The sequence below is a fragment of the Phycodurus eques genome, chromosome 13 (genome assembly GCF_024500275.1).
Source record: "Phycodurus eques isolate BA_2022a chromosome 13, UOR_Pequ_1.1, whole genome shotgun sequence".
NCBI classification, from domain to species: Eukaryota; Metazoa; Chordata; class Actinopteri; order Syngnathiformes; family Syngnathidae; genus Phycodurus; species Phycodurus eques.
Window position 1 is genome coordinate 7,093,724 of NC_084537.1, and position 13,042 is coordinate 7,106,765.

At 39.9% G+C, this 13,042-nt stretch overlaps 1 protein-coding gene across 5 annotated transcripts in view; it reads right to left on the reverse strand.

The window, feature by feature from the left end:
- Positions 1–13,042, reverse strand: part of LOC133411355 (nucleoprotein TPR-like) — a 44,742-nt gene that overhangs the window by 17,979 nt on the left and 13,721 nt on the right. For all 5 annotated transcript variants that reach the window (XR_009769651.1, XM_061693652.1, XM_061693653.1 and 2 more), the window contains exons 15-33: positions 12,322–12,485; positions 11,839–11,957; positions 11,612–11,760; positions 11,335–11,497; positions 10,925–11,059; positions 9,998–10,138; positions 9,716–9,899; positions 9,442–9,629; positions 9,220–9,360; positions 8,436–8,552; positions 7,753–7,956; positions 7,455–7,630; positions 6,735–6,882; positions 6,493–6,630; positions 4,128–4,259; positions 2,136–2,266; positions 1,727–1,937; positions 1,527–1,658; positions 198–311 (exon numbers count right to left, since the gene is read on the reverse strand). Coding sequence is in view for 4 of the 5 variants with exons in the window: in XM_061693652.1 (XP_061549636.1) it covers positions 198–311; positions 1,527–1,658; positions 1,727–1,937; positions 2,136–2,266; positions 4,128–4,259; positions 6,493–6,630; positions 6,735–6,882; positions 7,455–7,630; positions 7,753–7,956; positions 8,436–8,552; positions 9,220–9,360; positions 9,442–9,629; positions 9,716–9,899; positions 9,998–10,138; positions 10,925–11,059; positions 11,335–11,497; positions 11,612–11,760; positions 11,839–11,957; positions 12,322–12,485 (2,887 nt within the window). In the remaining variant the exon portion in view is untranslated. The remainder of the gene's footprint in view (positions 1–197; positions 312–1,526; positions 1,659–1,726; positions 1,938–2,135; positions 2,267–4,127; positions 4,260–6,492; positions 6,631–6,734; positions 6,883–7,454; positions 7,631–7,752; positions 7,957–8,435; positions 8,553–9,219; positions 9,361–9,441; positions 9,630–9,715; positions 9,900–9,997; positions 10,139–10,924; positions 11,060–11,334; positions 11,498–11,611; positions 11,761–11,838; positions 11,958–12,321; positions 12,486–13,042) is intronic.

A 13,042-nucleotide genomic window follows, 5' to 3' on the forward strand; every position in this document is an offset into this window, starting at 1 on the left:
TGCCGGTAGGTTGGGGTTGCAGACTGGTTTGGATCTGTCCCGTTTGGACAGAGAACAATGTTTGTTTTGTTTTCCTTACAACTTATAATAACTGTTTGTTCTTTTATTTTACACATTAGAAATAAACACACCATAAAATATGTTAACTTTTCTGAAAAACACAGGGACTGCAAAAAATAAGGTTGTGATAACAATACCTGTGTGAGCTGATTTTGGTTCTGTGTCAATTGGTTTTGGATCTCCAGTAACTTTTCCTTGGTCTGCTGGTTTTCCTTTTGGGCATTCTGAAGCTCCTGCTGAGAGTTTTTGGCCTGTAGAAAGAAAACCAATATTACTCCCACCTCCACACACCAGCTGTAACAGATGCTTTATGTCCCTTACAGAAACCCCCACTATTTTCTCAGGAAATGGACTGAGCCCAAGTAATTGAGGGCCCCCCCTAAAGATTTTCATAATATTGGGATCTCATTTGATGTACATTCCGCATCTGAGACACAAAAATGAGCAGTAACGCATGTAAAATCAAGCTCCGTCAGAGGACGCAATGCTATGGATTAAAGTATTCCGGCGTGGTGCTGGAAATCCAGCGTATGAATATTTTTTTGACAAGACAGTGAAGCGTGACTAATTTGGTCACGTATGCGCCATAATTTCTGAATGTGCTGCTGCTAAAAAAAAACAAAAAAAAAACGTGTCCTGTACGACCAGTCATTTGAGGAAGAAAAAAAACTATAATTTGAAGAGCAGACACATGAAACCCATCTGGTCTCTAAACCAATCAGAGATAGTGAAGGGCGGGGCGGGACCCTCAGAGAGTCCACCATCCCTATCCTTCTAGAGAAGGATACAAAAAATATTGAAACAGCATTGAAGCTCCTGAAAAGCACTGTGGTCTCGATTATTCGGAAATGGAAGCAGTTTGGAACAACCAGGACCCTTCCTAGATCCGGCCGTCCAACCAAGCTGAATAACCGGGAAAGAAGGGCCTTGGTCAGAGACGTGAATAAGAACCCGATGGTCACAAAGGCGGAGCTCCAGTGTTTCCTTGCGGAAATAGGAGAACCATCCAGGTCAACCATTGCTAACCCACTCCATCAATCAGGCCTTTATGGTAGAGTGGTCAGACAGAAGCCACTTCTCACTAAAAGGCACATTAGCAGCCAGCTTGGAGTTTACCAAAAGGCACCTTAATGATTCTCAGACCTGCAGAAACAAAATTCTCCGGTCTGATGGAATCAAAATAGAACTTGTTGGCTTTTTGACTCGTGTTCTTTATGTCCTAAATGTATATTGCGTCATAGTGGCTGTTGTTATACTAGAGTGGCTCCAACTACCGGAGACAAATCCCTTGTGTGTCTTGGAACATACTTGGCCAATAAAACTGATTCTGATATTCTTCGTAATATTTTGTGTTTTTGCTATTTACTGTGTCAATGTAGTTGTATGTTATTTAAAACTACTGCATATCCTGTTTCATTCGGGTTGCACGGTGTTCTATGTTTATAGGGGTTAAAAATGCTGCTTACTTCCTGCATGGCCTCTTCTAATGCGGTCAGCTCCTCTTTGACCTTGTTTAGCTCCTCTTGGCTTTTCGTGAGCTCCTGCTGCTCCACCTGACTTGCTTCACCTTGTGTTTTAGCTGTAGTTTCCTCCAACAGCTGGAAAACAGGAGGTCTTAGCATAGCAGTTTACAACATGATAACCAATGCTACAACTGCAGACCCACCTTATCATGCAGGGCTTTGAGCTCTTCATACTGGGTCTTGTAGCGGCGTCCTATCTTCTTCACCTGTGTGATGGTCTTGTTCTTCTCTAGAATATCACTGTTTTTTGTTCCTAATTCTTTCTTCAGTGTGTCTCTCTCTGCTGTTAGGCGGGTCAAAGATTCTCTTAGGCTTTTCACCTGAGACTGGGCTGAGTTAGTGCTGGTGCTGGATCTGGGATGATAGGATGTCATTTAGTACACATGAAATCAAGTTTTTTTTTTTCTCCAAACGACTCTCCACAACACAAAGAATGCAACCTGGTTCACCTAATTTTGCGGCATATAGTAAATGTTCACTGCATGATACTTTTATGGATTATGGAGTTCAGCATTTTTACGTGCTGGTGCTGGATCTGGATTTCCTTTTTACCTGGCGAGCTCAGTCTTCAGCTTGGCTGTCTCTTCAACAAGCTGGGAGATACGCCTCTGCTGTGCTTCCCTCTCGGAAGTGAGTTTTTGTTTTTCCTCAACATCACCATCTTTCTGCTGGCTAACAAGTTGCTGTGGGGATGGAGGGGAGGGGTAAATGCAGATTTAACACATACTGTTCTGTGCAACAACATGGAAAAACAGACTTTTTCACTCAACAGCCATGGAATAGCAAGAATGCTACAAATAATTAAATCGTTTCTTACTACACCAGAGTTTCCTCAGAGGGAAAAAGTGGAAGGTCAGACTGGCCAAGTCAATCCCCGGATCTTAACCGAATAAGAGTATGCATTTTACCTCCTGAAGAGGAAACTAAAGGGAGAAACCCCCGAAACGAACAAGGAAAGAAAGAGGCTGCAGTAAAGGCCCGGAAAAGCATTTCAAATGAAGAATGCAACAGCCTGGTGATGTCAATGGGTCGCAGGCTTGATGCAGTCACTGCAAGTAAGGGTTATGCCAGCAAATATTAAATGTTATTCACTTTAAGTCAATTTAATAATATCTGTTCCAATACTTCTGCTCACATGAAAAGTGGGTGGCTTTAAGCAAAATGTGCTCTGTCCTGAGTTGTTTAACACATCGAGATGTAAATACCATGAAATAAAAACTGGAATTCTGAACTTGTGTGTCATATTGATCTTTTATCTGAAACCCAATTGTCTTCAGTATACAACAAAAACAAAGGAATAGATCTTGCCGTTCCAATACTTTTGGAGAGGACTCTGTATTTTATCTCGCATTTACATTTGTTTGATGATCTTAAACAAACTGCTGAAACTATACAAAAATATACAAATTTGAGAAGGGAGCCAATACTTTTTCCCAGCACTGTATCTCCTTGTATGATGATAAAAGAGGACGTAGAAAACAATGTACACCGGCTGCATTTCCTATTTCACTCTTCAGCATGAAACTACTGCAGCTGCGTGAGGCGCGTTCAGGGACACTGTAAAAATGGGAGTGAATATGTTCTTTGATTCTTTTTTTAATACAATACATAATTGTAAAAATTGATTACGAGGAATATTATTTGAGAATGCTTTAGATGTTAGTTTAGTTAAACAGTATGATCACACTGTGATTGTATGAAATCTATTTAGTATTTTAATATAAGATTAAATGAGAAAATATTTATGCTTTCCGTACCCACTGTAAATACTGAGCAAAGGGTCTGAATACTTATGGCTCTGTGATATTTCTGTTCTTTTTTAATAAAGCTGCAAAAATTTCATAAATTCAGTTTTTTTTCCTGTCAATATGGGGTGCTCTGTGTACATTAATGAGGAAAAAAATAAATGATTTTAGCAAATGGCTGCAATATAACAAAGAGTGAAAGATTTAAGGGGGTCTGAATACTTTCCGTATCCACTGTCTCTCTACCCACAGAAATGAGCTTCCTCTGCAGGGTGCCCGGGGTCTCACTTAGAGAGAGTGTGAGAAGCTTGTTCATCCAGCAGGTGCTCAGACTCGAGCCACTGCTCCTTCGCATTGAGAGGAGCCAGATGAGGTGATTAGGATGCTCGCTGGACGCCTCCCTAGTGAGATGTTCTGGGCACGCCCCACCGGGAAAAGGCCCCGGGGACGACCCAGGACACACGAGAGAGAGATTATGTCTCTCGGCTGGCCTGGGAGGACATCGGGATCCCCCCCGGAAGAGCTGGATGAAGTGGTTGTGGAGAGGGATATCTTCCCTGCTTAAGATGCTGTCCTGACCTGACTTCGGTTAAGCGGAAGAAAATGGATGTACTGTAGTACTGAAATCCCTTTTTTGACGAATAAACTATCTTCTGGGAGTGATTGAGTTTTATGTGACAAAAAAACTAAACAATTCGTAAATAGGGCTCAAGGCCAGGAGACAAGTGTACACTACAGGATCAAGCTCATCATTCACTAAAACACCCAAAGACAAATACATACTGTACTAAAGACCTACCTGTACTTTGGCTTTCAAGTGTTTAATGTCTTCTTCTAACAACCTTTTATCAGCCTGCAGGGAGCCATTTCGGTCAGAAAGATGAGACAATGACTCATGCAGTGGGCTGATGTTGGACTCCAGTTTCTTCATCTGATTGACAGAAGAATAACGGACCAACATAACAACTTAGCAAGACATGCTTTTATCAAACACACATTAGCACATTGAGGAGTCAGAATGTAAATGAATAGCAGACACCAATCCTTAAAACTCAAATTTTCTATTGACAATTATATGTCTGTTTGTACTTGTATAAAAGTCCTAATAAATTACTTCTATTTGCAATAAGCAAATAACTACCCAAATTATTATTTTCATGTCCCATCATAGAGTGATTAACCAATTAATTAGAGAACCAAATATAAAAAGACCATCACAAAGTGCTTTAATGTGGACTCAACTTTCCAGAGATCGACATTTTACCGTTTTGAACAGAAATGAGAGACCTGAATTCACCTATTCATACACAAATTTGAGTCAGCTCACTGGCATTCTCAGAAATCACAAATGAATAAAGCATAATATTCAACCACTAAAACTAAGTTTTGCGCTTAAGAAGTACAGTAGTTAACTGCAACCCCAATTCCAATGAAGTTGGGATGTTGTGTTAAACAAATAAAAACAGAATACAATGATTTGCAAATCATGTTCAACCTATATTTAATTGAATACACTACAAAGACAATGATGACCCAAAACACACTGCCAATACAACAAAGGACTTCATCGGGGGGGAAAAGTGGAAGGTCGTAGACTGGCCAAGTCAATCACCAGACCTTAACCCAATAGAGCATGCATTTTACCTCCTGTAGAGGAGACTGAAGGCAGAAATTCCCAGAAACAAAAGAACTGAAATATATACAGTCAGTGGGTCACAGGCTTGATGCAGTTATTGCAGGTAAGGGTTATGCCACCAAATATGAAATTTTATTCACTTTAAGTTAATTTAATAATGTCTGTTCCAATACCTTTGCTCACTTGAAAAGTGGGTGGCTTCAAACAAAAGGTGTTCTGTCCTGAGTTGTTGAACACATCTAGATGCAAATAGCATGAAATAAAAGCTGGAATTCTGAATCTTTTGATCTGAAACCCAAATGTCTTCAGTATACGACATTCCAATACTTTTGGAGGGGACTGTATATGGAAACTAAACTGTTTATAAACCACAACCACACATCAATATTCAGACAGTAGTTAACTTAAGGAAACCCATTTTCAGTGTCACGTGATCAACAGGTGAAGGTCTCGAATCACATTCCAGCAGCTCGAAGGCAGCCCTTATTTTATGCAGTTTGAAGTCAGCCCTTATTTTATATTTCATCCTTCATTTGACCAGGTAAAAGCTTTTTGAGAGATCAAATCTCTCATTCAAAAGCCAAGAGGCAGCAGAAATTATAGAGTACATAAAACAACAACAACAATAAATCAAAATAAAGATTAAAAAATAGTGATATTAAAATGTATAGCATCTAATTTAAAAATAGTGACAAAGGCCAAATGCTTGGGGACATACATGTTTTTTTTTTTAATTCATGGGTTAATTACTCTATACCTATGTGCCAAATGTTTAATATGTTTAAAGTGGAGTTTTTTCCGAACAGAGCCTGGGTCTGATTTATTTATTGTTTATCTCAGATATTTTATTTATTGTTCTACATTATATGGCCAATGGTGCAATGTTTATTTTAGAATTTAAAGTTAATTGTTCCTAAAAAGGATATACTTGAATTATGCACTATAATATCATTATATCTGTGGCATTAAAATTTTAAAAAAAAAAAACACCAATGATACTATTGTTTATGATGATAGTTTTTGGGAAAATATATATTTGTAAAAAATAAATAAAATTTGCTACCGTGGCACACTGAAACATAAGAGAGAGCAAGACCAATGGATAACAAAAAAACTGTACACATGTACAAATGAAAATCTGCAATGTTGCGGGACCGAGAAGCAACAACCGTCATATAAAGGAGTATTACTGTATCTGTACTCCGTGACGATAAGTTGCAGGGACTCATTGTTTCAGGACTGGGACTCATTCTTTCTAGACAAGTGCGTCCTGGGACTCACATAGTCTCAAGTGTAAAATGATCTATGCATACAAACACGCACACACACACACACAATAGTTAATATAAATATGTTGGCTAAAGACTACTTACTTACACGTGTTTTATCGATGACAGAAATATAAAATATGCTCGTTAATTACTAATTCTGTTAAGTAAAAGCAACTGTGGCATAAACCTTACACTGGGCGTTGGTCTGATATATTTGTTATATATATTACAAAACAGTAACCCGAGGATAATCTTACCTTTGCCTGTGCTTGCTGCAACTCTTGTTCCAGTTTCTCCCTCTCTATTTTCAGCATCTTGTTGGTCTCTTGGAGAGTGCTGATATTCCCCATGTTCTTCAGCTGCGCCTCTTTATGACCCAGGGTCTTCACTGTGGTCTGAAAGCCGGACGGAATAAATTCCTCAAATTAATCGGCTGCTTTGATCATAGATTGGACGTTCAAAAAAAGTGTGTTGATCCATCAGTTTATTCATTTCCTACCTGCAGCTTCTCTCTCTCAGCATTAAGAGCTTCCTGAAGCTCCTTAAGTTCCCGGTTTTGATGTTCCACTCGCTGTTTCCAGCGGAGAGCTTCTCCTTCATAGGCCTCAGATCTGGCGACAGCAATCTCCTTCTCTTTCTGCACAAACCTACATTATACATGCATTTTTCAAATTCAGTTAGTTGCGACTGAAAAAAATTTTACATTTACAATTTTACGGCCGCATTGCATCACGTGACCGACGCATTGGGCCGCACGGTCCCTATGAGTCACTTGACGCGCACACGGCAAAAATTGTTGCTGCGCGTAGGATGCTGCGGAGATCATCTCTCGTGATTGGTCCGTTTTGGTCACATGAGGTGATGACGTACTCAGCGTTCCCCTTGGTTCCACATACTACCTACACCGCCGCCTTCTTGATAGATTTTGCAGCATAATTAAACGTATCAACTGGTCATTTAGGTCCATTTGTTCTAGCAGACACCGTTCCACGGCCAATACCAGCCCTAGCGACACCCCCGACTTGGAGGAGAACTGCAGAACATTTTCAAAACTGCGCGTGTGGGTTGCGCTCGAGTATAAAGGCAAACTGTGTGCGGGATAGCCGCAGTGACGTCAGCGCGGTCACCCGAGTATAAAGAAGCCTTTACTCATCAGAACTGGTCAATTTCAATGCCTCTCTCTCAACCATCTTTTGCCAGGTAGGTTAGTCTAACATACCTGAGTATTTCTTGTATCTGCTCAAGCGTCTTCCCTTCCTCACTTAATGTCAGGTCGAGCTGCTGCTGTGGTTGCTGTTGACGACTCCTTGCAGCCATTTCATCCATCTGTCGGTGGAGCAGAGTGTTCTGCATTCCCAGCTCTTCACAGCGACGACTATGACTAGCCAATTCATCCTAAAGGAGTCAAAGTAAATGCAAATCAGCGAAGCAACTACTTTTTGATCTCATTTCAACATTTTCATGGAATACATTAAGTGGTAGTTTCTGTGTAAAAGGTCCTGACTCTTTCCTCCCACCTTTAGCTGCTTCTCCAAAGTGGTCCAGCCTGCAGTTTTCTCCTGTAACAGTGAGTTGACCTTGTTGATTTGGTCCTCCATGTCTCTCTTCTGTCTTGCCTCTTGTTGCGATGTTTTCTTTAACTCCTTGAGGACTTCCACATCTGCAGCATGAAGCATCAGCTCTCGCTCGTATTTAGCTTGAGCCTCTCCAGCTTGCTTAGTCTAAGACAGAAAAGAACCAACTTTCGTATTCGTAAAACTAGCACAACGACAGACAAACAAGTAAAAAGTTTACTCAGTTTTGTAAAGAATGGGTGAGCATTTTATTTTTAAGTTAAACTGGTAACTACCACTGAATACAAATAAATGCAATGGAAATAACCTTTGCTCCATTTTGTGCTAAGGGGCGACACAGAAAACGACAACACGAAACATCATTCCAAACATTATCTGTAAAAGATGATTCTCCAAGGTCACATTCACTATTGGCCAGTCCTATCACACCATTCTTCCGTATGATTGCCCCTCCCAGCCCAGTGTTGGGAGCAGAGAAATAGAGCGCAACAGTGCAGTAGACTTCTCCAACTTTATGTATTAAGGGTTCCCAAAGCATAATGACAATTGCCTAGAGTGCATGAGACCCAAGGGTAAAGGGAAACTAAATCAAGTCATAACTGAGTGTATGCATGTTTGCAAATGACCTGCAGCAGGCTCTCCTGTATGGCCTTCTGCTCAAGAGTGACAGCTTTAGCAGCTCTCGCCAGCGCCTCCTGCTGCTCGGCTTGGCTGGCCCTTAGACTGCGCTGCAGGTCACTCACCTGGAACAGAACAGACAAGAAAGGACAAAGCTTTATAGTACATTTCTTGTTAACGTAACCAGTGCCTAAAGTGGTCGATAAGGTCACCACACAGGGAAAAGTGTTTTTTATTTTGGGGGGGGGGTATTTAAATTTTTTGGCGGGTTTGGGTGCGAGTGGAATAAAGTACATAGAACACATGGTGATCTAGACTAATATTGATAGTAAAACGACAACAATAAAATTAAGAATAACCAATAATAATGTAAATGACTGGGATGCAGTTGTGGTTTACTGAATGTTCTGTCAGTTGATAAAGTTATTGTTTGTTCATAATGTCCAGAGGCTCCTAAGAGCACTTGTATGTCTAGGTGAGAGTGATCTGTGGCGAACCAAGAAGTGACGTGTGCATGAGTTTGAATGCAGCAACAGCAGACACATCTTTATTGCCAACAGCCTCATTAAATCAGACGCAATTATTTGAGTCAGATTGTCTTTTTTGTGAGGAGGGATTGTGGTAGTAATGGCTCATACGTGGGTTCCATAGTGGATACGGTTTTAAATCAGCTGGTTCAGTTGGAGCAGGGTGTCGAAAAGAGACCTGTGCAGGTCTCTACCTTACAATAATTGTTGAGGGCTGGAACAAGGGTTGCCTGTGAGTGTGGCTTTCCCGCAAGTTTAGACCTACTTGTTTCTCAACTGTGTCCAAAGCCTTCCTCCTCTCCTCTTGTGCTTGCTGATTCTTTTTCTCCACCTCTAATATTCTATTTTCCAGCTGCTTCTGGATGTCTTCTGACTCCTTGAGTCTCATCTCAAGGGGAGAGCGTTGCTGAGGGACGACATCCCAAAAAAAAAAAAGGGTGAATGCACATGCGCGGGTGTTTATGAAAAGAAATTACATAAATTCTACCTCTTTCTCATTCTTCAGACTGTCCTCCAAAGTCAGAACCACAGCCCTGTACTGCTCAACAGTAGCATTAGCATTTTTTAGCTGCTCTGAAAGTTTGTTGTTCTGTTCCTCTGCAGCATTTAGATTACCTTTGACCTCGGCCAGTTCGGACAGGCCAGGATGCTGAGTACTTTGAACCGGAGAGCGCACTGAGAATATACAGGAGGGAAAAAGGTTAACAGAGGAATAGCATTAACTACGGCATTGCATTATTTCATGCAAAATAAATTGTTACCTCTGACAGGTGTTCTAAGAGTTGCCGCTCTGGTTGCTGGGGTGCCAACACCCTCAGATGAGATAGAAGCCAGTTGAGCCTTCAGCGCAGCCACCTGCTGCTCAGAGTTCTTCAACAAATCTCTAGTCTTCTGCTGCAACGTGTTCTGTGTCTCAAGTTGTTTTTTAGCTTCTACCAACTGACCCTAGATGTGGAAAGTGGCAAATGGATGCAGAAGAAATCATTGTAGCACGCACAAGCCTAGTTCAACTTCAAATATTAAAATGCATATAAGTTACATACATCCATATTGCGTCCAAGGTTATGTCTCTGAGCTACTTCCTGTTCCAGCCGAGTCTTCATTGAGGCCAGTTCTGTTTCTAGATTCTCAATTTTACATTTTAGTTGTTGACGAATGTCTGTGTCTGTACGTTCCATAGTTAACTAAACAACAAGAAAAAAGGAGAGTCAGTGGTCAAAAGGTAAAACAGGCTTACTACAGCTTAAGGCAAGTTAAATTTAAGACTTTTTAATACCATTTGAAATAAAATTTAACACCAATTTCACAATAAACCCAATCTACTATATATGGAAGGTCACGTGACCAATGCTGAAAACGGGATAGCTGACTTCCTGTGAATGCTACGCTAATAAGCATAGCTAGGATTGATGACATGATTGTTTGAAGCTGAACTTGCTTGAATTTTGTTTTCTTTATGGGTGGTGTTTTCATACAAGTTAAATATATGTATATCATTTATTTATACGAATATATGATATGATATACAATGCTGCTTGAAAGTTGTGACATGGTCCTTCCTTTAGTAAAAAACAAACTAACCTTGTTAAAAATGCATCCAAAAGCCAATTTGTAAAGCATATCTTCCAAATAGTAGACATGCACACAAAAATAGATATTTTCATTATGTTTTTTTTTTTTTTTTCACACAAAACTGCTTTAATTGCGCAAAAATAATCTAACATTCTATTAGGGATGTCCTAAATCAAAACTCTTTTAGGTTCATTTTTTTAAAACCATAACTGTAGTCCCTGTACTACATGTGATTTTGCCACAGTCTTCTACCAATTGTCTTAAAATGTAATGGCTGACTGTGAGGCAAAGGGGTTAATCTCAAGATTCACTGTGCTGTCCAATGGATTCCATAAGCACTTTTTGTCCACAAACTAAGGGAAACATAACATGTCCTGAGAACAGAGAGATAATACTACCTGTATGGTCTTGAGGTTGGTGAGTAATAGGTTTTGGTTACGTTGCTCTGCCAGCATGGCCTCTCTCTCTCGATTGAGTCGACTCTCTGCTTGTTTTAATATGTCTCTCTCTTTAGTCAAGTTCTCAACGCGCACCTACAGACAAAGATACATTCATAAGTGCAATAGCAGTTGAGAGGAGGCCAAACAAACTGGGTAAATACGTACAGCGCTCTCAATGTGGAATACATCTGAGCAAAAATTGTTTGTAGAATGTTCAATGAAAGAGAAAACGAGTAAAAAATAGGAGTGAGCCACTGTAAGGGGGGAAAAAAAGATGTCTGAAGTTTTTTTTATCAATTAGTGTCGTAATATTTGATTTTGTTGTATTTAAGGCCTCAAAATGGTAGGTCCAGAATGCTCTTCCTCACCTCCTCAAGTGCCAGTTTTTCATTAGCTTGCCGCAGGTCCTGGCTTATAGAGTGTATGATGTGCTCATATCTTTGGACCGTCACAGCCATTTTTTGGTTCCTGTCCTGGAGAGCTGAGGTCTCTCTCCGAAATGCTGTGACAGTCTCCTGGAGCATCTCATACCTAACATTAATAGAAATACAGCACAAAAAGAAATTCATGAAAGCATAACAAAAAAGACATGATTCCTACATTTCTGATAAGGTACATTTTTCACCACTGTAATTTTGCCCACACCTCTTGTTGCTAAACTCCAGTTGAGAAGTCAATTTGGCATTAGTGGAGTGAAACTCTGTCAGCTGCCTCTCCAGTCTGTCATGAGAGTCATTCAACATTCTGTCGTTCTCTGCCTTTTCTCTCTTATACAAGGTGAAGGCGTCATTTAGCTGGAGGAGCAGAGACCCACATTGTGATACATAGGGGCTTACTTTAAATTGCTCTAATCACAGCATTTCAGAAGATACCTGTTTTAACGCAGCTTTAGCCTGAGCAGTTTGCACAGACTCAGCAGCACCTGCAGCTCTTTGAGGCGAAGAACGAGTTACTGGGGCTGATGGCCGAACAGGTGCAGGGTAGGAAAAATCTGGACCAACGGAAAAACGTTAAAAACAAATATATTTATTCCCTTTAAGGGTTCGGGATTCTTCCTAAAGGTTATTTGTCATTGATTCATCCTCTCATTTGTTTTCTAGTGCCTGTATGATGACAAGCAACATTATCATCCCGTGAGTGTTGCACTCAAAGTGCGAGTCAATTGTACTTCAGCCATGTAAAACAAAAACAAAAACAAAAATTTCACAATAAAACCTGTAATTTGTTATTCGGTGAATCCCATGAGTAACAGCATTGTCTTACCTCACAACGTGTTGTAAGATGCATAAACACCAAATTATTAATTTAAAATAATTAAAAGATAAAAATGTCTAAAATGGGGTTCCAGCTGTCACCTTGAGAGAGCAGATTGAAGCCAGTGCTCTGTGTTAACAGCGCTTTGTACATGTCTCTCTGTCTAGCATTGGAGTCAGCAAGTTGTTTCTGTTGGTTCCTCTGCTCTCTCAGCTGCTCCACCTCCTTCTGAAGTTTATCCACACTCGTCTCCAACTCTGACATACTGCAAGGAAACATATTTCATTTTGTTTAATACTTATTGTCTATTAGCCTTAGGTCATTAAAACATTACCTTATATAAAATGATAAAGGGGGTTCACCATGTTTGATGTGTGTCGTGTTCATACAATTTATTTTGATTAATCAAACAACAAAACATTCATACCAAGCAAGAATGGAAAAGGTTTTTTTTTTATTTTTAAAAAAACCTTAAGAACAATGTGAACATAACGTATATTTGATGTGTGCGTGAGACTCAAGTGCATTATCTTCTTTGCAAATCCAGACTTTTTGATACAGCTCTTGCATTAAATCTCCTCAGATTGACAAAGTGGGTATAGAATTGAGGCTAACTGGTGTATTAAACACACTTCAAAAGCTGATCAGACAAATATATGCTGTCACAGTTTATCGATGTCTAATAGCATGAGTGTGAATGCATCAATCAGTCATACTACAGGTACATATATTTGACAACTCCAATAATTGTGAATACTTGTCTAATAATTTTGTAAATTATAGTTGTAGCCCTAATTCTCAAATTAGAAATCTGAAGGCCTT